Genomic DNA, 23650 nt, shown 5'->3' with positions numbered 1-23650 from the left:
TTTTTTTTTGAGACGGAGTCTTGCTCTGTCGCCCAGGCTGGAGTGCAGTGGCCGGATCTCAGCTCACTGCAAGCTCCGCCTCCCGGGTTCACGCCATTCTCCTGCCTCAGCCTCCCGAGTAGCTGGGACTACAGGCGCCCGCCACCTCGCCCGGCTAGTTTTTTGTATTTTTTAGTAGAGACGGGGTTTCACCGTGTTAGCCAGGATGGTCTCGATCTTCTGACCTCGTGATCCGCCCGTCTCGGCCTCCCAAAGTGCTGGGATTACAGGCTTGAGCCACCGCGCCTGGCCTGGCATTAGATTCTCATAGAAGCACGAACCCTATTGTGAACTGTGCATGCGAGGGATCTAGGTAGCGTACTTCTTATGAGAATCTAATACCTGATGATCTGTCACTGTCTCCCATCACCCCCAGATGGGACTGTCTAGTTGCAGGAAAACAAGCTCAGAGGTCTCACTGATTCTCCATTATGGTGAGTCATATAATTATTTCATTATATATGACAATGTAATAATAATAGAAATGTGCACTTGCACAATAAACGTAATGCACCTGAATCATCCTGAAAGCTCCCTCCACTCCCAGTCCGTGGAAAAACCGTCTTCCACAAAACTGGTCCTTGGTGCGAAAAATGTTGGGGATCATTGCTCTGTATCATTAAGAATCAAAGATCAAAAGCCCATAAAACAAATTCTCCTACTGTGCTTGGCAGAGGTCATTTCATTAAGGGTCCGCGTCAAATTCAGGCTCAACAATTAGTAAGACAACTAGAAAAATACAGAAAGCTTAAAGCAGAACAACTAGTCTAAAAGCAGATATCAAATTGTTTAGTGCAAATGGTGAGAAGAGCTGACCATATTTTAACTCGGAACTCAGAGAGAGGTAAATAGGATAAATTAATATTGCCAAGGTTTACACCAAGAACACAGGACTTGCTGAGTGTGGGGATTTTTTTGTTTTGTTTTGTTTTTGAGATGGAGTCTTGCTCTGTCGCCCAGGCTGCAGTGTAGTGGTGCAATCTCGGCTCACTGAAACCTCCACCTCCCTGGTTCAAGAGATTCTCCTTTCTCAGCCTCTTGAGTAGCTCGGGCTACAGGCGCGCGCCACCACGCCCAGTGAATTTTTTATATTTTCAGTAGAGATGGGGTTTCACCATATTGGCCAGTTTGGTCTCGAACTCCTGACCTCGTGATCCACCCGCCTCGGCCTCCCAAAGTCCTGGGATTACAGACGTGAGCCACCATACTCGGCCTGATATATACAACTAGTCCTCCGAATAATTATCAATTTCTCCCTTTACAAGACTAGCCTTCATTTTACTTTGAGCGGATAAAAGTTACAAACTTGCTAAATGAATACTGTAAGGTTTACCAGATTTCTAAAACAGAATATTCCCATCTCAACATTTTATTTTACTCATAATTTTCTACTTACAAAATCTTGCCGTATGTCATTGAAGTCTTTGCCATATTTTTCCAGTGCCTCTTCAAATAAGCTAGCTTCAGAGGCTGACCATTCCTCCATTTCATCTCTGCATAAAACAGGTCCTCCGAGTGGTACTAAGACACTAATGGCACTGCTCAAATCATAGCTGTGTCTATACAATGTATCCATAGCGTGAAACTAAAGAAACAAAATGAACAGAAAATATCAACCAGAAATGCAAACATGCTACATTATATAAGAATAGAAACACTAAAATATATGAAGTACTTAATTAACGATATACTTATTTTTAACAAATTTTAAACAGATTATTAAATAATTATTTAGGATATCATTTATTGCTTTAGAAAATGCAGACTTGTACCCTTATTTGGGGGGAGGGGAGCACCGGGTCTCCCTCTATTCTCAGGCTAGAGTGCCGCAGCAGCCTCGACCTTCTGGGCTCAAGCAATCCTCCTGCCTCAGCCTCCTGAGTAACTAGGACCACAGGCATATGCCACTACGCCTGGTTAGTTTTTTTATTTTGTCTAGAGACGGGGGTCTCGCTATGTTGCCCAGGCTAGTTTTGAACTCCTGGGCTCAAGTGATCCTCCCACTATAGCCTACAAAACGCGAGGATTAAGTCTCTTTTATTTTTATTTATTTACTTTTTTTTTTTTTTTTTTTGAGATAGGCTCTTGCTCTGTCACCCATGCTGAAGTGCAGTGGCATGGTCATAGCTCACTGTAACCTTGAAAGTCTAGCTGGTCCACACATGGTGGCTCACACCTGTAATCCCAGCACTTTGAGAAGCCAAGGTGGGAGGATCACTTGAGCCCCCAAGTTTTAAGACCAGTGTGGGCAACATAGTGAGACCCTGTCTCTACAAAAATAAACAATTAGCCAAGCCTGGTTGTGCACGCCTATAGTCCCAACTACTTGGGAGGCTGGGGTGGGAGGATTGCTTGAGCCCAGGAGGTTGAGGCTGCAGTGAGCTGTGACTTATGCCACTGCACTCCAGCCTGGACAACAGAGTGACAGGCTACCTCAAAAAATAAAAATTAATAAAAATATCAAAGTCACTTCAGCTCTTGTGCAAGGTATACAGCACAGCCATCCTTGACCAGGGAAACATATACAGATTATGTATCAGAGAGTGAGAAAAAAATATTCTCAGGTTGGGTTAAGGAATCATGTACTAAGATGGAAAGAAAGCAATGGAACACAGTATGATGTTTAAGACAAAATTATAAACATGCTGCACAGAAAAAGCAAAACAAAACAAAGTTACATATTCATGTTAATATGGTAACTTGGTTGAGGTTGCAGAAGACAAGGAATAGATGGCCAGGCTTGCTTGGAACAGCAAGGCCACTGTGGGTTTCTTATATATTTCAAGGGAGAGTGATTTGAAGCACAATTTGAAAGGAGAAAAGATAGAAGACACAATCACTGTAACGTTGAACTCCTGGGCTCAAGGTTACCTTTGCAAAAGTAACTTAGGTCTAGCTTACTTAAAAAGCATTTTCTGGCCAGACACAGTGGCTCACGCCTATAATCCCAACACTTTGGGAGGCCAAGGTGGGCAGAACGCTGGCACCCAGGACTTCAAGACCAGCCTGGGCAGCACAGTAAAACCCCATCACAAAAAAGAAAAAACAGGCATGGTGGCACATTGCCTGTAATCCCAGCTACTCAGGAGTCAGAGATGAGAAAATCACTTGAGCCCAGGAAGGTAGAGGCTGCAATGAGCTGAGATCGTGCCACTGCACCCCAGCCTGGGCAACAGAATGATGCCCTATTGTTTAAAAAAGAAGGCATTTTCCTCCAATCAGAACAATAACTAGGTTCTAAAACTTCAAGTTTTGAAAAACCTTTTATTTTATTTTCCTACTGGAAAGAGAGTCATTCATAGCATGTACATACATGTACTTGTATGTATAACAGGAAAACTGAAAAACAGCACAATCAGCTCTGCCTATGTTGCAGATTAGCACATAGGTGCTGCAAAGTGATCTAATTCTTGCCCAAATGAGAACTAGTTCTGTTTTTCTCCCCACCTCTCAACCCCACCCAGACTTTCTAACACATGAACTTCATGTCTTGCACCTTTTACACAATGTATCTCTTGCTATTTATTAAAAATTTCACAAATGGGGATAGCTTCACTTCTATGCAACAATAGAACTCTTAAAAATTTAGCTTTTGGCATAAGTTGTGCATCTCCAAGCCCGCTACCAGTCAAGGTCTCAGTGCCAGCTATGCCACTGCAGCTGTCACTATGGCCCATGAGAACACTGCTAACTCCAAGATCAAGCAGTTCTGGAGGTGCTTAGGGCTCCGGGGTGCTGAATGAAGGTGCTGGTAGCCTTAGAAAAGAACCAGAGAAACCTAATACTGCTTTGGTTTTTTAAAGCATCACTTAGGAGTTGCTACCCCAGAAAATCCAGAAATAGAAGTGCTTTCCCTAGAATTGACAGAAATGAAAGATAAATATGAACCACCTCAGGTGAAGTGTGCAGGATAGAATTCTTCTCAGTTGAAAAGACACTAAAAAATGGTTTTGTATAACTTGAATAGTTTGTATACTATATAATCTTTTCTAGATAGATGCTACAGAATTCTTTTAATATGTTACATTCACCTATCACACTTTACTATTATAAACACACTTAGAATCATCTATAAATACTCAATATAAATTGTTTTGAATCTTAAAGAAGAATCCAAAGTGAGAAAAAAAACTAAAATGAAAAAAATACTAAACACATCCATCTAATTCATCACCCTAAAAGATATTCTGTTTATTAGTCTGATGAGGAATTATGGTGCTGTTTGTATTTTTGCCAATGAAGTTTAGCATGGAGGTAATCCTTGGTGTAGCTTAAAAAATGAGCACAGGTACAGCCATTCTTTTAAATGAAGAGGGCACTGTTGTTTATATTTTCTGTAGGCAGCTGGAGAGATCTGTGTGTCACAAGATGCTTCTGCATGGGTTCCCACTAATTTTCTGTTCGTGTTTATATAATGTGGAACAAATAACTCTGCTTTGCCACCATTGTGCCTTAGGTAACTGTGTGTGCCAGTCAGAAATCTGACACCACGTTTTCCTTCTAGGCTATCATGCCCTATCCGATCATCTTTCCTTGCTTCGCTCTGTGCTTTAGTGAAGCCTAGTTGCACATTGGCCTTTCTGTGCTGTTTTCAATTCGCTTAATGATAGCAGTTACACCAATTGTAACTTATATAACTTTAAACAGAATCACACTGTTCCCTGCCTTACTTAGTTGCTTAGTTGAGCACAGAACAAAGGCAACATAAAATCTGGGGTTCACGCACAAGTTGGGATGAGAAGGGGAGTGAGCCATAATATCATGGAAAATTATACTTTCTAAGTATAATCGCAGTGATGTTTCTCTCAAAGTATTTTTCTAGCCTTGAATTCATTTTACCTTCATTATTCCTGTGAAGTAGGTAGGGCAAGTACAAGGGGAAGTTGGGTGCTGAATTTTTAGGTCAAAGACTGATACTAATACAAAGTATTTGCTAACTGTAGAACCTGGGACACCACATCAGTTAACTGCTGAGACTCACTTTCCTTGTTTGTTAAATGAGAAACATATCTGTGCTGCCTACCTCAGAGGCCTGTGAGGGTCAAATGAGAATGTATGTGAAAGATCTTTTCTTATTTGTATTTTTTAAAAAATACCTTTTAAGTGATCCCTCATTATCTGGTAGGAGACTGTAGGAGAGCTCAAATATCAACAAATATCTATTAAAGTGAAAACATTATTAGCAAAAGTATGCACTAATATGTATATATATGTACATATACACACACACACAGTGATGTTATTAACCAAGATAGTAATAAGTGTATAGATTATGAATTTGTTCACAGAGTAACAGCAGTATTTAGAACATGTAAACATGTTTAGGTACAGTAAATAAATGCTTTAACAAGGGTTGACATCTCACTTAAAATCAATCATTGGTGCTGGATGCAGTGGCTCACACCTGTAATCCCAGCACTTTGGGAGGTCAATGCAGGCAGATCACCTGAGGTCAGGAGTTTGAGACCAGCCTGGCCAATATGGTGAAACTCCGTCTCTACAAAAATTAGCTGGGTGTGGTGGCAGTCACCTGTCATCCCGGCTACTAAGGCTGCCCCTGAGGCAGGGGAATCGCTTGAACCCAGGAGGCAGAAGTAGCAGTGAGCTAAGATCACGCACTCCAGTCTGGGTGACAGAGTGAGACTCCGTCAAAAAGAAAAAAAAAAATCATTGGATTCCACAAAATAAAACTAGGGATTTCATGATCAATTTCCTAGTTATAATCACAGCAAAGGCCACTGGCCACACGTAGTCTTTTGTTGCAAGTGTCACAACCATGGAACAATTGACTTCCAACTTTCAAGTGAACTTCCTCTCACTCTTCTGCAGCAGAGGTTGGGGAAAAAAAAAAGAATTGAACTTGGTTCTTCAGCTTTTGCTCTGCAAATTTCAGAATCAGCTAAATTTTGTAGCTAACCTCACTAGACAGACTGTGCAGTTTAGCTGTAGTATGTACTTTTACACATTTTTACATCAACTCTGAAAATAATGTAGTAGACCCCATTATTCATGATTTTACTTTCCAAGGTTTCAGTTACCCATAGTCAAGTGCAGTCTGAAAATAGATGAATATAGTACAATAAGATGTTTGTGTGTGTGAAAGAGAGACAGAGAGGGAGCACACTGTATTAGTCTGTTTCCACAATGCTGATCAAGACATACCTGAGACTGGGCAATTTACAAAATAAAGAGGTTTAATGGACTTACAGTTCCACACGGCTGGGGAGGCCTCACAATCGTGGTGGAAGGCAAGGAGGACCAAGTCACATCTTATGTGGATGGCAGCAGGCAAAAAGCAAGAGGTTGTGCAGGGAAACTCCCATTTTTAAAACCATCAGGACCAAGTACGGTGGCTCACATCTGTAATCTCAGCACTTTGGCAGGCCAAGGTAGGTGGATTGCCTGAGCTCAGGAGTTTGAGACCACCCTGGACAACATGGTGAAGCCCCGTCTCTACTAAAATACAAAAAATTAGCCAGGCATGGTGGCACGTGCCTGTAATCCCAGCTACTCAGGAGGCTGAGGCAGGAGAATCACTTGAACCTGGGAGGTGGAGGTTGCAATGGGTCGAGATTGCGTCACTGCACTCCAGTCTGGGCGACAGAGCAAGACTCCATCTCAAAAAAAAATAAAATAGCCAGGCACAGTAGCTCACGCCTGTAATCCCAGCACTTTGGAAGGCCGAGGCAGGCAGATCACGAGGTCAGGAGATCGAGACCATCCTGGCTAACATGGTGAAACCCTGTCTCTACTAAAAATACAAAAAATTAGACAGGCGTGGTGGTGGGCACCTGTAGTCCCAGCTACTCTGGAGGCTGAGGCAGGAGAATGGCATGAACTCGGGAGGTGGAGTTTGCAGTGAGCCGAGATCGCGCCACTGCACTCCAGCCTGGGTGACAGAGCAAGACTCCGTTTCAAAAAAAAAAAAAAAAAAAAGACAAAACCGAAAGATTAAAAGATATTAAAAAATGCTAACATTCCTCAAAATGAAAATAATGCATCTTTTTCTTTTGAGACAGGGCCTCACTCTGTTGCTCAGGTTGGAGTGCAGTGGCATGATCTCAGCTCACTGTAACATCTGCCTCCTGGGCTCAGGGGATCCTCCCACCTCAGCCTCCCAAATAGCTGGGACTACAGGTACATGCCACAATGCCCAGCTAATTTTTGTATTTTCAGTAGAGACAGAGTTTTGCCCTGTTGCCGGGGCTGGTCTCTAACTCTTGGGCTCAAGCGATCCGCCCGCCTTGGCCTCCCAAAATGCTGGGATTACAAGCATGAGCCACTGCACCCAGCCAAAAGAAATTTTTATAATTAACAGGGGCCCTGAAACCAGTCACAGAATTAAGTGCATTTTTCTCAGCTGATACTACACCAACCACTCAAATCGTGAATGGATTTTCAGTTTTGTGTTCATGTTAAATGAATGAAATTGCTTTTCTTATGAGTACTTTTTTAAATGATGATGGGCTGTTACCTAATAAGGCTTCAAAGAACCGAAGTAGTATATTAGCCTTCACCAAGTGATTACGACAAAAAGTGATTATATTCGTTGTTTCAAAGATTCTACTCTTTAGTGTTCAGTTTGTGTTCCTGAACACTGAAGGAATCATTTGCTTTCAGAGGAGGAGCTCCTGTACTGTCTCAAATCAAATGAGAAAGAATACATTAGAATTACTGCTGACCAGGAGCTATGAAACCTCCAAAGCGCACATTTATACCACAGACCAAAGGAGTGTACAGTAAAGGTCAGAATGTGTAGAAAGTAAACACTCATCAGGTGTGTACACTCTGGAGTTACTAGGAAATAATTCCTTTGAAACTGATCAACTTCATAAAGGAAACCAGAGGATCATATTATGTGCCAGAAGTCCATACAAACCCCATCTTTCTGATACACACAGAAGTTTCTTTTGAATGGACTTTATGTAGCCTAATCTTACCCTTAAGAGCTTTACATGAATACAGTTTCTGTAACAGAAGAGACAAAATCCAGTAGAAAAGATGTAAGGTAAATAAAGAAAACAAGCTAAGAAAAGACACAGTCACATAACACAGGACCAAAGACTTGTGGTTATATTATCAGTAAGGTAATACAAATTTGAAATGCCAGAGAAGTTTGAAAAAATGAACAACTAATTGATTGTGAGAGAAGGTGGAATAATTATTTCCTAACTGGAGAAGAGCAGAAGGGAAGCTGTTGAGACACTGGTAATGTTCTTTACCATCTAGTGATGGTTATACGAATATATACACACGTAAAAATGTTTACGTTGTGTAACAAACTGTAGGGCACTCTATATATGTTACCATATGTACACCTCAACTTAAAATAAGAAAAAGAATTTTGAGGCTGGGTGTGGTGGCTCACACCTGTTAATCCTTGCACTTTAGGAGGCCAAGGCAGGCGGATCACGAGGTCAGGAGTTTGAGATCAGCCTGGCCAACAGAGTGAAAGTCCATCTCTACTAAACATACAAAAATTAGCCGGGTGTGGTGGCACGCACCTGCAGTCCCAGCTGCTCAGTAGGCTGAGGCAGGAGAATCGCTTGAACTCGGGAGGCGGAGATTGCAGCGAGCAGAGACCGTGCCATTGTACTCCAGTCTGGGTGACAGAGTGAGACTTTGTCTCCAAAAAAACACAAAAGAAAAGAAAAGAAATAGTTGGCCAGGTACATTAGCTCAGGCATGTAATCCCAGAGCTTTTGAGAGGCCTTGGGAAGCCAAGGCAGGAGTTCAAGACCAGTCTCAGCATTAATTTTTTAATTTTAAAATTTAATTAATTAAAAAATTTTAATTAGCTGAGCACAGAGTTGAGTGCCTATATTTAAAAAAAAAAGAAAAAGAAAACTAGGCGAGGCACGGTAGCTCATGCCTCTAATCCCAGCACTTTGGGAGGCCAAGGCAGGCAGATCATGAAGAGATCAAGACCGTCCTGGCCAACATGGTGAAACCCCGTGTCTACTAAAAATACAAAAATTAGCTGGGTGTGAAGGCGCGTGCCTGTAGTCCCAGCTACTCGGGAGGCTGAGGCAGGAGAATTGCCTGAAACCAGGAAGTAGAGGTTGCAATGAGCTGAGATCGGGCCACTGCACTCCAGCCTGGTGACAGAGTGAGACTCCGTCTCAAACAAACAAACAAACAAACAAAAAACAAGAAGAAGAAAACTAAACTAAAAGTCTTCCCTCCAGATTAAATACTTTGCAAAGATACCATGTTTTCAATAGAGATACCAATACACATTGCACGATCCATTCAAATCTAAATTGTAAAAATCATAAGAAACCCAGCACAAGCTGTTCTCTCTGCCAAAAAGCAGTGAAGGTGTTGTCACATTTCATCTCATTCATAACAGATGGAGATGACAAAAAGCAGTATTTTAGGAGAAAGACTGACAAGGAAATCTTGGCAGTGGAATTCTCATCTTTTGTTAAGCAGAACCACACTATGGGTAGATTGGACTATTGTTCAGCAAATATTCACTCCCTACCCCACACCTCCACTGAGGTTGGGCTTGGCCATGTGACTTGCTTGGCAAACAGGATGTTAGGATATGTAACATAACCGAGCCTTGACAAGTGTTTGCACATTTGGCCTTGCCCCCTTGTGCTACTGAGTTTTGTCCATGGAGGATGAGAAATACGTGGAGCAGATCTGGACCCAACCTATAGCTTGGCACCTACATCAGAGCCCAGTCTAGCTCAGCAGAATCCCAGACAATCTGCAGATGAGTGTATCAGAAATTAATGCTTGTTGTTATAAGCCACCAAAATTTGGGCAGTGTAATAGATATGTTTTCCTCTTTGAGAATAAAGAACTTAATTCACCCAGTTGCCAGAAGTGTTGTGAACAAGACAGTCCTCAGCTGCTGATCTTTTTTGGAATTATTTCAATTCAAGAACAATTCATCGTGAAAGTCCACCCAGGAGCAACCTGCATCCAATAATGCAGGGCTGTAAAGGCCCAGCTTTTCACCCTGATTTGGGATGCCACAAATTAGCTGGAGTCAGCTGAGGCTGAGGTGGACTGTATCCACCTCCTCCCACTAGCCAATCCTGCCTCCTTCCCTCTTATTCCACAAGTGTTGATCCCAACGGTAATCCCTAATAAATTTCCCGCATAAAAACTGCTATCAGAATCTGCTTCCAGAGAACCCAACTGTAAATGTTAAAGAACCAACTTTAATACTGTAAAATGCAGTATTATGACAACAGCTAACTGATACACATATACTATATTCAATACTAACTACAAATGCTCTGCAACTTACGGCTATGTCCCAACAAACTCATCATAGGTTGAAAATATCATAAGTCAAAAATGCATTTAATACCCTGAAAAACCCATTGTAAAAAACAAAACAAAACAAAACTAAAATTGTTAAGTTGAACATCCTAAGTCAAGGGCCATTTGTATTGATTTGTTCAGTTACAATTTCACAAAAACTTCACATATATACCTCCTACAGGAATTACAACATTCAGAATATCACATCTATTTAAAAATTAACGACCACATGGTTTTTTTCCAAGCAGAGGAAGATTATAATAAACTCTCATGAGTAAACCTCAAACTGATATGGACTAAGTTTTTCATATGCAGGTCTGGTGCAGGGGCCCACACTTGTAATCCCAGCACTTTGGGAGGTCAAGCGGGGGGTGGATCACTTGAGGCAGGAGTTCAAGCCCAGCCTGGCCAACATGGCAAAACACCATTTCTGCTAAAAATACAAAAATTAGTTGGGCATGATGGTGTGTGCCTGTAATCCCAGCTACTTGGGAGGCTGAGGCAGGAGAATCGCTTGAACCCGGGAGGCAGAGGTTGCAGTGAGCTGAGATTGCACCACTGCACTCCAGCCTGGGTGACAGGGCCAAACTCCGTCTCAAAAAAAAAAAAAAAAAAAAAAGTTTTTTATATGTAAAAAAGTGTGCCATCCACTTTCAATTTTTGCTTTAATGCATAGATGTAACAAAATCTTCATCCAACAAACTTGCTAAGACTTAGCTGGCATTCACTCAAATCAACCTAACAGACACCCTGAGTCATGTTCTTGTGTGTACCTTTTGATCACCTTTTTTTTTTTTTTTTTTTTTTTTTTTTTTTTTTGGAGATGGAGTCTTGCTCTGTGGCCCAGCTAGAGTTCAGTGGCGCAATCTCAGCTCACTGCAATCTCCACCTCCCAGGCTCAAGACATTCTCATGCCTCAGCCTCCTAAGTAGCTGGGATTACAGGCACCCACCACCATACCCAGCTAATTTTTTGTATTTTTAGTAGAGACAGGGTTTCACCATGTTAGCCAGGCTGGTTTCGAACTCATAGCCTCAAGTGATCCACCTGCCTCGGCCTCCCAAAGTGCTAGGATTACAGGCGTGAGCCACCGCACCTGGCCTACTTTTTTTTTTTTTAAATAGAGAGGAGGACTTACTATGTTGACTCAGGCTGGTCTCAAACTCCTGGCCTCAAGCTTTTAAGTGATCGTCCCACCTCAGCCTCCCATGTACCTGTGATTACAGGTGTACACCAACATACCTGGCTCTTTTTTATTATTATCACAAGAAAGCTACAGGCGACAATAGGTCACAGTGACCCCATGTCCCTAGATGTCATTTCCAAACTTACTATGAGCGTAATAAAAAGTTATTGCCACCTGGCTGTGATTCTTGGCACAAACCAGACAAATATATGAAAACAAATATGTGAAGACACTGGAGAACCAATACAGGCAAGGAGAGGTGACGATCCCTCTGAAAAGTGTAATAGTTGAGCTTCCACACTGACCTTGGCCTTTATCATGAGGATACTATCTAGACTGCTATATGGTGAAATACAGCCAAACAGCAAGTTTCCTTTTTCACTAGTCTGATGTGACAAGAATCAGAACTTGATGTTGCCAGAGTCAGTAAGGCCCAGGGACAAAATACTGGGGAGGATCCTATTCCAGGCCCTAATGGAAATCTCAAGACATGGAAAAAATTGGTAGCACACATGTTCTCTGACCATATTCTCAAAGGCAATTAAAATAGGTGGATGAGCCACACTTCCTTCTAAATTAACTCACAAGTTAAATTAAAAATTACAAGGCAAATTAGCAAATATTTAGAACCAAATGATAATAAAAATACTACATACTAAAAGATATATGCTACAGCCAAGGTGATAACTAGAGGGACATTTACAATCTTATATGTTTATCATGAAAAGTAATGAATTTTAAAAAGGTCTTTAAAGGGCTAGCAAAAGAATATCAGAGTAAACCTAAAGAAAAGCAGAAGAAAATAAGAGTAAAAATAAATAGAATATGTACCATGTTTTTAAATTAACAAAATTAAGTTCCCATTCTTTTAGATAACTAATAAAGAAACATCAGGCAAAACAATCAAGAAAAAAAAGGGGATGTGATACGTATAAACGATAACAAGAATGAAAGTCTATTTGTAACTACAAATATAGCAAACTTTTAAAATATTATAAAAATTATGTTAACAAATTTGAAAATTTAGGGGGAAATATATAATCTCCTAGATGGACATAACTGACCAAAATGGACTTAAGTAGAACAAAAATTTATTCTAATTATAAATCAAATTATAACCATAACCCACAATGAAGGACATTCTACAAAATAAGCGGCCTGCGTTTTTCAAAATACCATGGTCGTAAAACACAAAGAAAGACTAAAGAGTCGTTCAGGAATGAAGGAGACTACGAAGATACAACAACTAAATGTCATAAGTGATTCACAAGGAGATCTTGGGCCAGAATTTTTTTTTCTTTTGCCATAAAGAACATTACTGGGACAACTAACAAATCCGAATAAAGTCTCTAGACTAGACAATAGTATTGTAACAAGGTTAATTTCCTAAGTCTGATTATTATACTGAACTAATATATGAGAATATCCTTGGTTTTTATTTTTAGGAAATACTCTCCCAAATATTTAGCAGTAGAGGGACATTTATTCTGAAATTTTACTTTCAAACTCTAACACTATATATATATTATTAGTTCTTGAGTTTATGGGAGGCCATTATTTTGTTCTGAGCTCCTGCACTAGGCCCCAGCAGATCAGACTAAAAGGCAGTCACTTGTGCTAAGTGCCAAGATTCACAGCAACCAATCAGAAGGGGCCAGTTTACCTGAGTAGGCATAAGGAAGTCCCCTCTATTTTAAGGAAATCAACTTTGAAATAACCAATCTGCTTCTTGTTCCCTGTTTCTGCTTTTCTTCAGCCCTTTTCTGTCTATAAAGCCAACCACCTCTGCTAAGCTCATCAGAATGCTCGTTCTACTTTATAGATAGAATACATGAAAGCCAATTAGATGCTTAAACTAAATTCTATAATTTGTGTCTTTTGACAATAATAATAATAATAATAAAGGAAATGTGGTAAAGATGGTAACAACTGGGGAATCTGGATGATGTGAATACAGGAAGTCTTTGCACTATTTTTGTATTATCACAAAATACCAAGTTTTAAGATTTTTGTTTGTTTGTTTGTTTTTTTGAGACGGAGTTTCGCTCTTGTTGCTGGCATGCAATGGCACAATCTCAGCTCACTGCAACCTCTACCTGGGTTCAAGGAATTCTCCTGCCTCAGCCTCCCAAGTCGCTGGGATTACAGGCATATGCCACCACGCCCAGCTAATTCTTTGTGTTTACCAGAGATGGGGTTTCACCATGTTGGTTTCACCATGTTGGTCAGGCTGGTCTCGAACTCCTGACCTCAGCTGATCTACTTGCCTTGATCTCACGCCTGGATTACAGGCATGAGCCACCATGTCCAGCCATGCCCCACCATGCCCAGCCAGTTTTAAGAAATTATAACCACAAGACTTCCACTAACTCATGCTTGTAAATACAAATCTTTCCACCAATTATCCTAGACAAAGTTGCTAAAACAATTCTCTATTTCTCCCAAGTTCAAATCTACAGTGCTTTCCTGATGTTTCCTATATTCATGTGAAATTTGTAGGAGAAAAAGTAAAGTAAAAGGCTGTATTTACCCCAAAAAAGAAAAAAAAACTCATTAAAGCTTAAATTTAAAAGGAAAAGATGGATTAATAGACCATAACACACACAAACAATTCTCCTAGGATAGTCTGCAGCGTCTCCACACTCATCTGTAATAGATCATCAACAAAAAGACATGTGTGTAATGTAGAATATTATTGCCTTAATGATGTATTTAGCAGGAAGAAAAATTTCATGTTTCCTATTTTTTAATGCAGTGCTAGTCCATTAGTACTAATTCTAATTTTATAGCCTTGGAAACATGAACAGTACCCATCATAAGTTTTTCATGAGTTTTTAAAAGTTATATGGATCCCCATCAATTTTATGTCCATTTTGAAGTCTAGACTTCTAACATAAGTTGATACCTAAAATGCTAATCAAAAGATTTATATTTTCTGGCCGGGCGCAGTGGCTCACGCTTGTAATCCCAGCACTTTCGGAGGCTAACGTGGGCAGATCACTTTGAGGTCAGGAGTTTGAGACCAGCCTGGCAAACATGGTGAACACCCCATCTCTGCTAAAAACACAAAAATTAGCTGGGGGCAGGGGTGCTTATAATCCCAGATACTCAGGAGGCTGAGGCAGGAGAATCACTTGAACCCAGAAGGCAGAAGTTGCAGTGAGCCAAGAACTAACCACTGCACTCCATTCTGGGTGACAGAGCGAGACTCCCTCCCCCCCCCCCAAAAAAAAGGAAAAAAGTCTGTATTTTCTGCTGTGGCTTCTAAACTATCCTCAATTCCCAGTACCCACAGGCCCTAAATGAAACAAGACTCACAAACAAACAGAATGAAGTACATGATTGATGACTGATGGCTAGCATTTTTATAAAGCGTTAATATCTGAAGAATAATAATACTGTTAAGTCAACTTTCCCTCATCCAAAAAATAAACCGTTTTTTCTAAGTTATTCTTGATGGTAAAATTTTTATTGAAAAAAATTATAGCTTGTTTTAAGGGGAAGGTTATATGAAAGATTATGTTAACAGCCTTCGTTCACCACTTTTACAGTGACTTCTTGTAATAATTATATGAAATGGTATGGTTGGTTAATCATAGCCTAATGACCATATTCAAACTTGATAATCTACTAAAATAATAAATACGGCATGATAAAATACCTATCAGACAATCAATAAAGCTATAAAATCAGAAGTAAATGAGGTTCAACAAAGACTGTGGGTGAAAAAGACAAATGCATCATTGTCATCTTCTCAACAATAACAACTAATATTTATTGAGCTCTAACACCGTGCCAGATACTGCTCTGAACACTTTACAAGTAATTATCTCAATTCATCCTCAAGTTGATGTCACCTGAGAACTCAGTCAGAGGCAGCCTTTTTCCGAGGCTGGAAGGTCACAGGGGTCTTATTCAAGACCCTGAGGCACTGCCTGCTTTCACTCCCAGTAAGGGCAGGGCCTCTATGCGGCCTCAAGAGCCAGAAGGGCCCAATGTTTGCAAACATTACCTAAAATGAAGGTACATAAACTGCTGAATCAATCAGTCAGTTGTCTTCCAGCCAACCTGGGCAGCTAATGTTGTAGAGAGCTCTAAGTCCTCCACAGAATCCAGGGCCCCCCAAAAAAGAGCCCCAGAAGATCCCCAACTGCCTCTACTTTGAGGAGTCACTGCAGTTCCATTGAGTTCTGAATCCTTGGTTACACGTATCAGCAACTCATAGAGTGTGGCTGCACTCCCTCTTCCTGCCCATCCATAACCCTCCTGAAGCAGAGCAAGGAGGTTGTATTATTACTACCACTGCTGACGAGGAAACTCAGACAAAGGTAGGTTAAGTAACTTGCACAGGGCTGCATGGATTATTCATGAGCTACAGATTGAGGGGGGAAAAGAAAGAATCACAAAAATGTCTCAATTTGTACACCCTTGTTCATAGCAGGGTTATTCACGACAGCCAAAAGATAGAGGCAACTCAAGTGTCCACCGATAAAGTAACATAATGTGGTATATACACACAATGGATTATTACTTAGCATTAATAGCTGGGAGTGGTAGCACATGCCTGTAGTTCTAGCTATTAATACTTGGTAGGCTGAAGTAGGAAGATCACTTGAGCCTAGGAGTTTGAGGCTGCAATAAGCTATGATCACGCCACTGCATTCCAGGCTGAGTAACAGAGTAAGACTCTCTCTCTCTCTCCCCCCCCATATCTCCATACACACACACACACACACACACACACACACAATTTTTGAATGATGAAAATTCTGACACATGGTACAACATTAATGAACCTTGAAGACATGCTAAGTGAAAATAAGCCAGTAACGAAAAACTTATACAAGATACTGAGAGCAGTAAAATTCACAGAGACAGAAAGTAGAAGGGTAGTGGCTAGGGGGCAGAGAGGATGGAGAGTTAAGAGTTTAATGGGGATGAGGTTTCTATTTGGGAAAATGAAAAAGTTCTAGAGATGTATGGTGATAATAGTTACCAACAATGTGAATCTACGTAATGCCAGAGTGAATCTACTTAATACATTTAAAAACGATGAAATTGAGTTTTGAAATTATGGTAGGCCGGGCGCGGTGGCTCAAGCCTGTAATCCCAGCACTTTGGGAGGCCGAGACGGGTGGATCACGAGGTCAGGAGATCAAGACCATCCTTGCGAACACGGTGAAACCCCGTCTCTACTAAAAAATACAAAAAACTAGCCGGGCGAGATGGCGGGCGCCTGTAGTCCCAGCTACTCGGGAGGCTGAGGCAGGAGAATGGCGTGAACCCGGGAGGCGGAGCTTGCAGTGAGCTGAGATCTGGCCACTGCACTCCAGCCTGGGCGGCAGAGCGAGACTCCGTCTCAAAAAAAAAAAAAAAAAAAAAAAAGAAATTATGGTAAAATACATATAACACAAAATTTAAGTGCATCACAGCTGGGCATGGTGGCACACACCTATAATCCTAGCTACTCTTCGGGAGGCTGATGCAAGACGATTGCTTGATCCCAGAAGTTCAAATCTAGCCTGGGCAACATAGCATGACCCCCATCTCTTAAAAAGGGTGAGGGGTGTGTGGCAATATGCATGGTATGCTTAAAACTTTCTACAGTTCAGAGTGTTCAGACTGTGTGTGTACAGCTCTGGATATAATAAAATTAGAATTCAAATACATAAATATACATCACTCTTAGTGATGAGACGCTCTCTATAAAACATTAAAATGCTTAAACAAAGGAACAGAAAACAACATATTGCAATGACCTATTTCAATAAGAACCTATGTCCCAGAGAAAGAAGCTACTTTACTCATTCTCAAACATTTAGTGAACACCTGACATACATGTCAGGCACTATGCTTGGTGCTGGAAATTCAATGGTGAGGAAAAACAGATGCAGTAACCACACTAAGGGATATAACAAGCTGGTATGTAGGGAATGGGAAGGAGAGAAAGAGACACAAAATAATCACAAAAATGAGTTTTTAATTGTAGACCTGGCTCTCTACATAAGCACATCACAAAGCAACCTGCCCTAAACTGATGGATTAGCCAAGATTTGGAGTTAACTATGTGGGGATATGAGAGCATCAGGGAAAGGGACCTGAACATGCGAGTCCTTGTGGCAAGACACAAAACCAAAGGAAGGACACAGCCTGGCTGGAGTCCAGAGGATGGAGGACTGTGTGGGCAAAGGGGCTATAGACAGAGGCCAGGCAAAACTCAATAGTTTTGTTGACTATAGTAAGTAACTATCTAAGTTTTTACCCTACATGCAATTAAAAGCCACTAAAAGGATATAAGGTAGGAGACAGCAAAATAAAATAACAGCTACACTTTGTTTTGTTTTGTTGTTTTGAGATGGAGTCTCGCTGTCACCCAGGCTGGAGTGCAATGGCGCAATCTTGGCTCACTGCAACCTCCCCCTCCCGGGTTCAAGCGATTCTCCTGCCTCAGCCTCCCGAGTAGCTGGCACTACAGGCGCCCGCCACCGCACCCGGCTAATTTTTTGTATTTTTAGTAGAGACGGGGTTTCACCATGTTAACCAGGATGGTCTCGATCTCCTGATCTCGTGATCCGCCTGCCTCGGCCTCCCAAAGTGCTGGGATTACAGGTGTGAGCCACCGTGCCCGGCCAATAGTTACACTTTTAAAAGATCAGATATAACATGGAAATCAGAGGTGTTCCAGGATGCAATTTACTCCCTCCTAAATCAACACAGCTTGGCCTTTCTCGGAACCAGACAGACCTGGCATCAGGCAACCTAAATTTCTAGTCCTGATTCTGTCACCAATTAAATGTGAGTCTTTATACAATTTATTGTTTTGTCCCTTGGGCTCATCACCTGTAAAACAGTCTTCCCTAGAAGATGTATCAAGCTCCAAACTAACTCAAAAACTTCTTTTTTCTTTTATTCTTACCCCTCCTCCCCCAAATTATTTAGTCTTCAAAATCCAGGCGAAAGTGATGAACCAGTACCTCCACTCTGCCAGGTCTAAGGCTTCGTTCCAGTAATAGCTCCCACATAATGCTCGTGACATTCTGCTCTTCAAGCTAGGGGGGTGCAGACCTTGCTCTGGCCAACACCACCAAACAGGGAGTCAGACACTGGAACTTCTATCGACTAACTCACTGCCACTTACTAATCAATTCAGGATTTCCTTGGTTCTAAGAAATTTTGTTCCCATGGGGGTGACGGTGGAAGGGATCAATGTAAGTACTGTAAACCTACTTTTTCTTTTTGAGAGGAGTCTTGCTCTGTCGCCCAGGCTAGAGTGCAGGGGCACAATCTCGAATCACTGCAACCTCCACCTCCCTGGTTCAAGCGATTCTCCTGCCTTAGCCTCCCGAGTAGCTGGGACTACAGGCGCGTGCCACCACATCCAGCTAACTTTTGTATTTTTATAGAGATGGGGTTTCACCATGTTGACCAGGCTGGTCTCAAACTCCTGACCTCCGCTGACCCACCTACCTCGGCCTCCCGAAGTGCTGGGATTACAGGTGTGAGCCACCATGCCTGGCCCGATATTCTTCTTTGTATACCGTATAAAATACATCTCATATTTTAACAAAACGAGTGAAATCTATAAAGCCCCATGGCTTTAATGTTTTTAACAATTATGAATCTTACATATTTTAGATTAGCAGTGTTTGAAATTCACAGTTCAACTATATTCATAACAGATTTCAAAATGAGGAAGTGAGAATTACTGATGTGCAAGCAGTTTAATTACCTGCTCCCAATACATTATTGGTGATTTGACAAGCAGCATAAATTGTTTTGGATAAATCGATGTCAGATTAGGAATGCTGATAGCCTATCGAAGTCCTCAGAAGAAAAGTCACAAAGAAAATCACTTAGGAAGGGCTATCAGGTTTCAGCAGTTCCACAACCCTGCCCTCTCTGCAGGCCTCTGAAGGAGGCCTTCAGATCCATGGTTTAATCACCTAATAGAAAAAGGTGCTAAAGCGATCAGAATACGACCATAATTAGTCGGGAGTGGTGGCAGGCACCTGTAATCTCAGCTACTGGCTGAGGCAGGAGACTGAGGCAGGAGAAACACTTGAACCCAGGAAGCAGAGGTTGCAGTGAGCCAAGATCATGCCACTGCACTCCACTCCAGCCTGGGCAACAGAGCAAAACTCTGTCTCCAAAAAAAAAAAAGGTTGGGGTGGGGACCAGGACCATAAATACTCAAAGGAAAGATTTTGACTCCCCAAATTCAACTGAATGATGAATCCATTTTCATTTAACGGTACAAAACAACCTATGAACCTTTCAAATGTTTTTTTTTGGGAAACAATCTGCAAAGCTCATTATCAACATACTAATAATTAATTTTTAACCATACTACTCATTTTTATAAATGCCTCAGGATCTTAGAGTCTAAGTAAAGCTGAACCTAGAGCAGTATGAGGAGGAAACCACGGTATTTAAACGTTGCAAACAAAAGAACACATCTTCAGTGCCACCTTAAAGAAAGACAATAATGACACTTAAATCCAAGTCATTCTAACAAAAATGAGGTGAAAGGGTGGATAGAAGAGGTAATCTGATAGAGGAGAGATAACCACTCAGGAGGAATCAAGTGCAGATCCAAACCCTCTCTCGGAAACCGGCTATACAAACATGACAAAACACCACGTCCTCAGCCTCTGAGCCTAATTCTGCTTTAGAAAATAATTACAGTCATAAATAACTAGAAAGAATATACGTGATACAAAAGTAACGAGACCTCAAAATTACTAAGCTTCAGAATGGAAACAAAACAGGAGAGATAAAAAATATTGAAGGGTATGAAGGTAACTTCCTAGAAGGAGCATAAGAGGCAAGTATTGCAGAAAATACACATAAAATGATTACTTATGAAACAGAGTCTTACTCTGTGGCCCAGATTGGGATGATCATAGCTCACTGCAGCCTCAAGCTCCCTTCTGGGCTCAAGGGATCCCTCCACCTCAGCCTCATGAATAGTTGGAACTACAAGCAGTCACCACCATGCCTAGCTAATTTGTTTTGTTTTGTTTTGTTTTGTAGAGACAGAGTCTGGTCATGTTGCCTAGGCCTGTCTCGAACGCCTGGCCTCAAGTGATCATCCCACCTCAGCCTCCCAGAGTATTGAGATTACAGGTATAAGCCAGTGTACTTGGCCATAAAGTGATGTTTAAACGAATTAAGGTACATAGGTAGAATCCTCTTTAAAATGCTTTTTTAAAATATCACCTTCACTGACAACAAATCTCAAACCTCTAAAACTGCCCTCTCCCAAAAGAAATTCACCTGCTGTCCTGCACACTCACCAGCAGTGGGAAGCAGAGAGCTGCTGCAGCTGTGAGCCAAGAGCCCACACAGGCCCTCTGTACCTCAGGCAAGTCAGCCCACCTGCCATGAGAACTCTCCACCATCTCAGGAACAAGCTTTCCCACTGGCACTCAAGCAGGGACCACATCCCCAGTTATAATCTGAGAAGCAGTACCTCATAAGAATAGTGTTAAACTACAAGGGACTGGTTACATAAATAATAGTTTACCTATAAAAGATCATGCAACATTAGTAAAAAACTAAGTTCTTACAATGATTTTTAAAAAGGTATTTATATCCGGCCCGGCGCAGTGGCTCACGCCCATAATCCCAGCTCTCTGGGAGGCCAAGGTGGGCGGATCACAAGGTCAGGAATTCTAGACCAGCCTGACCAACATGGTGAAACCCCATCTCTACTAAAAATACAAAAATTAGCCAGGCGTGGTGACGTGCGCCTGTAATCTCAGCTACTTGGGAGGCTGAGGCAGGAGAATCACTTGAACCCGGGAAGCGGAGGTTGCAGTGAGCTGAGATCTCACTACTGCACTCCAGCCTGGGCAACAGGGCGAGATTCTGTCTCCAAAAAAAAAAAAAAAAAGGATTTATATCATATAGTTAGGGAAAATATGGGGGCAGTGGAGGTCATTTAAAACAGAGTTAAAAAGAAAGTTCACATAAGACTTAATTATCAAAATGTACTAAAATGTGGTGCTTGCACAAGGAAAAATAGATCAACAAAACAAAAGAGAATAGATTAAAAGTCTATAAACAGGCCTAAGTGTATCTAGGAACTTGAAATATGATAAAGGGGCATTACAAATCATGAAGAAACAAATTCAATAAATGGTATTGGGACAATTAATTTAATATATGGGAAAAATTAGATCCCTACCTCACTCTATTCACAAAATTAAACTCTATATAGATTTACAGTCCTAAATATGAAGAAAACTTTAAACCCATTAGAAAAAACAGGACACAAGAAATATATAAATGCATATATATAAATATAATTCTAGTTATAGTCTAAAAACTCACACACATGCTCACAAAGGGATATGTGTGAAATTTTCAACATAGCATTATGAGTAACACAGCAAAAGAAAAATGTTTTGAAAGCACTCCAGATGTTCACTGGTAACAGAATACATAAATAATGTTGTGTAGTATTATATGAAAGAATATTAGAAATAATACAAAGCAGTTAAAATGAATAAACTGTGTTTATATTTATTAACATCGCTAGATCTCAATAATGGGCAAATGGCAAGTGTTACACAATAAATTTAAGCATAAGCAAAAGAATATTTATGTTGTTTTGGATAAATACACAATAGAACTATAAAAACACAGACTACATACATAGCAGATCTGTTATAGTGGCTGGCTCTTGAATGGAGGCAGAGGTAAAGGGAAGTAGGACTCAGAAGGGAATATTAGATCCCAGAACTTTGGGAGGCCGAGGCGGGCAGATCACGAGGTCAGGAGATGGAGACCATCCTGGCTAACATGGTGAAACCCCGTCTCTACTAAAAAATACAAAAAACTAGCCGGGCGAGGTGGCGGGCGCCTGTGGTCCCATCTACTCGGGAGGCTGAGGCAGGAGAATGGCGTAAACCCAGGAGGCGGAGCTTGCAGTGAGCCGAGATCCGGCCACTGCACTCCAGCCTGGGCGACAGAGCAAGACTCTGTCTCAAAAAAAAAAAAAGAAGGGAATATTAGAGACTTCAACATTAACTATAATGGTTGAAAAAAAGTTTTTTAATCTGAAGAACTAAAATATTAACATTTGCTTTAGGTGGCCTTATGTGGAATTTTATTACATTATCCTCTATACTATTCTATAATTTGCTATTATGATGTATAATGCATAAAAAAGGGCTTAAAGAAAACAAAACAGTAAGAACATTCTACTCTGGGTAATGAAAACAAAGCTTTTTTTGGCTGCTGCTGTATTATTTTTCAATTTTTCATAACAGATATACATTAATTTTGAAATTGAGCAAAAATCACTTTCACCAGGAAAAACATATACAGGTAGTGATTAGATTCCACATAGTTCTGGTTCACATAAATATCTAGTTGTTTTTTTTTCTTTTTGGAGACAGGGTTTCACTCTGTCACCCAGGCTAGAGGGCAAGTGGCATGAACATGATCTCAGCTCACTGCAACCTCTCCCCTCCAGGCTCAAGCAATCTCCCCAACTCAGCCTCCCAAGTAGCTGGGACGACAGGTGCATGCCACCACACCCAGCTAATTTTTGTATTTTTTTGTAGAGATGGGGGTTTCACTATGTTGCCCACCCTGGTATCAAACTCCTGAGCTCAAGCAATCCAGCAGCCTCAGCCTTCCAAATTGAAGTATCTGATTTTTAAAGTTCTTGCAAACATGATATCTGTACTCTTGCTTCTCTGATAAAATATTCTTAAAGCTCTAAACAACTAAAATACAAACCCATTTTGGAGATCCTAAAATTTGGGGTAAAATATAAATGTCCCAATGGAGAAAACAAAACTTTCTTCTATAAACGATTCTAGTCTTTGAGAAAGGAAAAGGCAAGGGGTTCCACAGCTTTAGTCACAATCTATAATTGTACAGAAGTACACAGAATGCGTAAGAAGCAAGGCTAGGAGCAGTGGCTCACACCAGTAATCTCAGCACTTTGGGACGTCAAGGCAGAGGACTGCTTGAAGCCAGGAGGAGTTCAAGACCAGCCAGGGCAACAACCTAGTAAGACCCTGTCTTTATTTTTTTAAAATAGATTAAATTTTTTAAAAAAGAAAGCATAAAAAACAAATCTGATGTGCATTCCTCTATGAGTTCTTACATCACCAAAATAAATAT

At 40.9% G+C, this 23650-nt stretch overlaps 1 protein-coding gene across 5 annotated transcripts in view; it reads right to left on the bottom strand.

The window, feature by feature from the left end:
• Positions 1 to 23650, bottom strand: part of MTA3 (metastasis associated 1 family member 3) — a 188817-nt gene that overhangs the window by 72967 nt on the left and 92200 nt on the right. For 4 of the 5 annotated variants that reach the window (XM_025354259.1, XM_025354257.1, XM_025354258.1 and 1 more), the window contains exon 9: positions 1436 to 1624. The exons of the other annotated variant lie outside the window; for it this stretch is intronic. In XM_025354259.1, the coding sequence (XP_025210044.1) occupies positions 1436 to 1624 (189 nt within the window). The remainder of the gene's footprint in view (positions 1 to 1435; positions 1625 to 23650) is intronic. 5 annotated transcript variants of the gene reach the window in all.

Source organism: Theropithecus gelada, chromosome 13 (genome assembly GCF_003255815.1).
Source record: "Theropithecus gelada isolate Dixy chromosome 13, Tgel_1.0, whole genome shotgun sequence".
NCBI classification, from domain to species: Eukaryota; Metazoa; Chordata; class Mammalia; order Primates; family Cercopithecidae; genus Theropithecus; species Theropithecus gelada.
Note: the sequence above shows the minus strand (reverse complement) of the source record. Positions and strands in the feature narration are given on the sequence as shown.